This window comes from Penaeus monodon, chromosome 1, assembly GCF_015228065.2.
Source record: "Penaeus monodon isolate SGIC_2016 chromosome 1, NSTDA_Pmon_1, whole genome shotgun sequence".
In the NCBI taxonomy this organism is placed as follows: Eukaryota; Metazoa; Arthropoda; class Malacostraca; order Decapoda; family Penaeidae; genus Penaeus; species Penaeus monodon.
The window spans coordinates 23,888,331-23,890,027 of record NC_051386.1 but is presented as its reverse complement, the minus strand read 5'-3'; the positions used below and the strand labels follow the sequence as shown (position 1 = coordinate 23,890,027).

The following is a 1,697-nucleotide window of genomic DNA, read 5'->3' as shown; positions in this document are numbered from 1 at the left end:
CCTGAGAGCTGTTCCCAAAGGAAACTCGTTCCCTGTAATGTACAACCCACAGCTACCCCCTGAAGCATTACCCCAAGCAACCATCCACACTATTGACTTGCCCTACCAATGAAAGAGTCTACACCCGAAATGCAGTCCATCCTTGATAAGGTTACACCTCCGAGGCAGTGCTCCCCTGAAGTGCCGCAGCCGAGCAGGGTCTCATCCCTGGAGACTCGCCGCCTGAAGGCTCGTCCCGAGGCAGCTCCTCCCCTGAGATCGTCCCCCGAGACCTCCGGACATTCCCTAGACGGGCAGATTCCGCCTGAGACGGCTCGCCCCTGAGAGGCTCGACCTCAGGGTTGTCCCAGGCAGTCATGCCTGAGAGGCTCGTTCCCGCGAGGCAGCTCCTCCCCTGAGAGGCCTCCTGTCTCCCCGAGGCAGCTCCTCCCCTGAAGGTCCTCCCCCGAGAGAGCTCTCCCCCGAGGCTGCCCCTGAGAGCTCCCTCGAGGGTTGTCCCCCGAGGCAGCTCCTCCCCTGAGAGGCTCGTCCCCCGAGGCAGCTCCTCCCCTGAGAGGCTCGTCCCCCAGCAGCCCCTGAGAGGCCCTGAGAGGCTCGTCCCCGAGGCCTCCCCCTGGAGGCGTCCCCCGAGCAGCTCCTCCCCTGAGAGGCCCCCTGAAGGCCGCCCCCAAGGCAGCTCCTCCCCTGAGAGGCTCGTCCCCAACGCAGCTCCTCCCCTGAGAGGCTCGTCCCCCGAGGCAGCTCCTCCCCTGAGAGGCTCGTCCCCGAGCAGCTCCCTCCCCTGAGGGCTCGTCCCCGAGGCTCGTCCCCCGAAGCAGCTCCCTCCCTAGAGAGGCTCCGTCCCCCAAGGCAGCTCCTCCCCTGAGAGGCTCGTCCCCCAAGCAGCCTCCTGAGCCCGTCCCAGAGCTCCTCCCCCAAAGCAGCTCCCCCGGAGGCTCCCCCCGAGAAGCACTCATCCCCATGAGAGCTCGTCCCCGAGGAGCTCCCCCCTGAGAGGACTCGTCCCCAAGGCAGCTCATCCCCTGAGAGGCTCGCCCCAAAGCAGCTCGTCCCCTGAGAGGCTCGTCCCCAAGGCAGCTCGTCCCCTGAGAGGCTCGTCCCCTGAGAGGCTCGTCCCCCAAGGCAGCTCCTCCCCTGAGGGCCCCAGAGCTCTCCTAAGCACTTCTTCTCCGGTGGACACACCTTCGTACTGTCTCCGCCGGCCCCTGCACCTCGCCCAGGATGAAACACGCCCACACCCCGGAGAAATAACATCAGCAGCGGCTTTTGTACTCAGCGTCATGGAATTGTTGCACCCTGATTGCGAAGCTGCTGCAACGATGTTTTATTGTTGGTCGCGGCTGATGATGGGAAAAGTATTGCCATCAAGGTGATAACTCTTTCGCTTTCCCTCTTTGCCTGCCTCTCTCGCACTCTGGCGCTCGGTCTCTCTCATCCTGCTGTACTAGCCAAAAGGTTATATATATATATATATATATATATATATATATATATATATATATATATATATATATATATATATATATATATATATATATATATAATGATAACACATCACACACACACACACCACACACACACACACACACACACACACACACACACACACACACACACACACACACACTCATATATATATATATATATATATATATATATATATATATATATATATATATATATATATATATAAATAT

The 1,697-nt window shown here is 57.5% G+C and overlaps 1 protein-coding gene across 1 annotated transcript; it reads right to left on the bottom strand.

Annotated features, from left to right (window-relative positions):
* Nucleotides 1–335: 335 nt before the first annotated feature.
* On the bottom strand, nt 336–1,019 carry LOC119576287 (loricrin-like). The gene has a single exon (XM_037923893.1). It carries the CDS (start codon nt 1,017–1,019, stop codon nt 336–338), a length of 684 nt encoding a protein of 227 aa, XP_037779821.1.
* Between the last annotated feature and the right edge of the window lie 678 nt (nt 1,020–1,697).

Excerpts from the sequence above, each read along its gene's own strand:
- LOC119576287 (XM_037923893.1), bottom strand. The coding sequence starts at position 1,019 with ATGAGCTGCCTTGGGGACGAGTCCTCTCAGGGGGGAGCTCCTCGGGGA.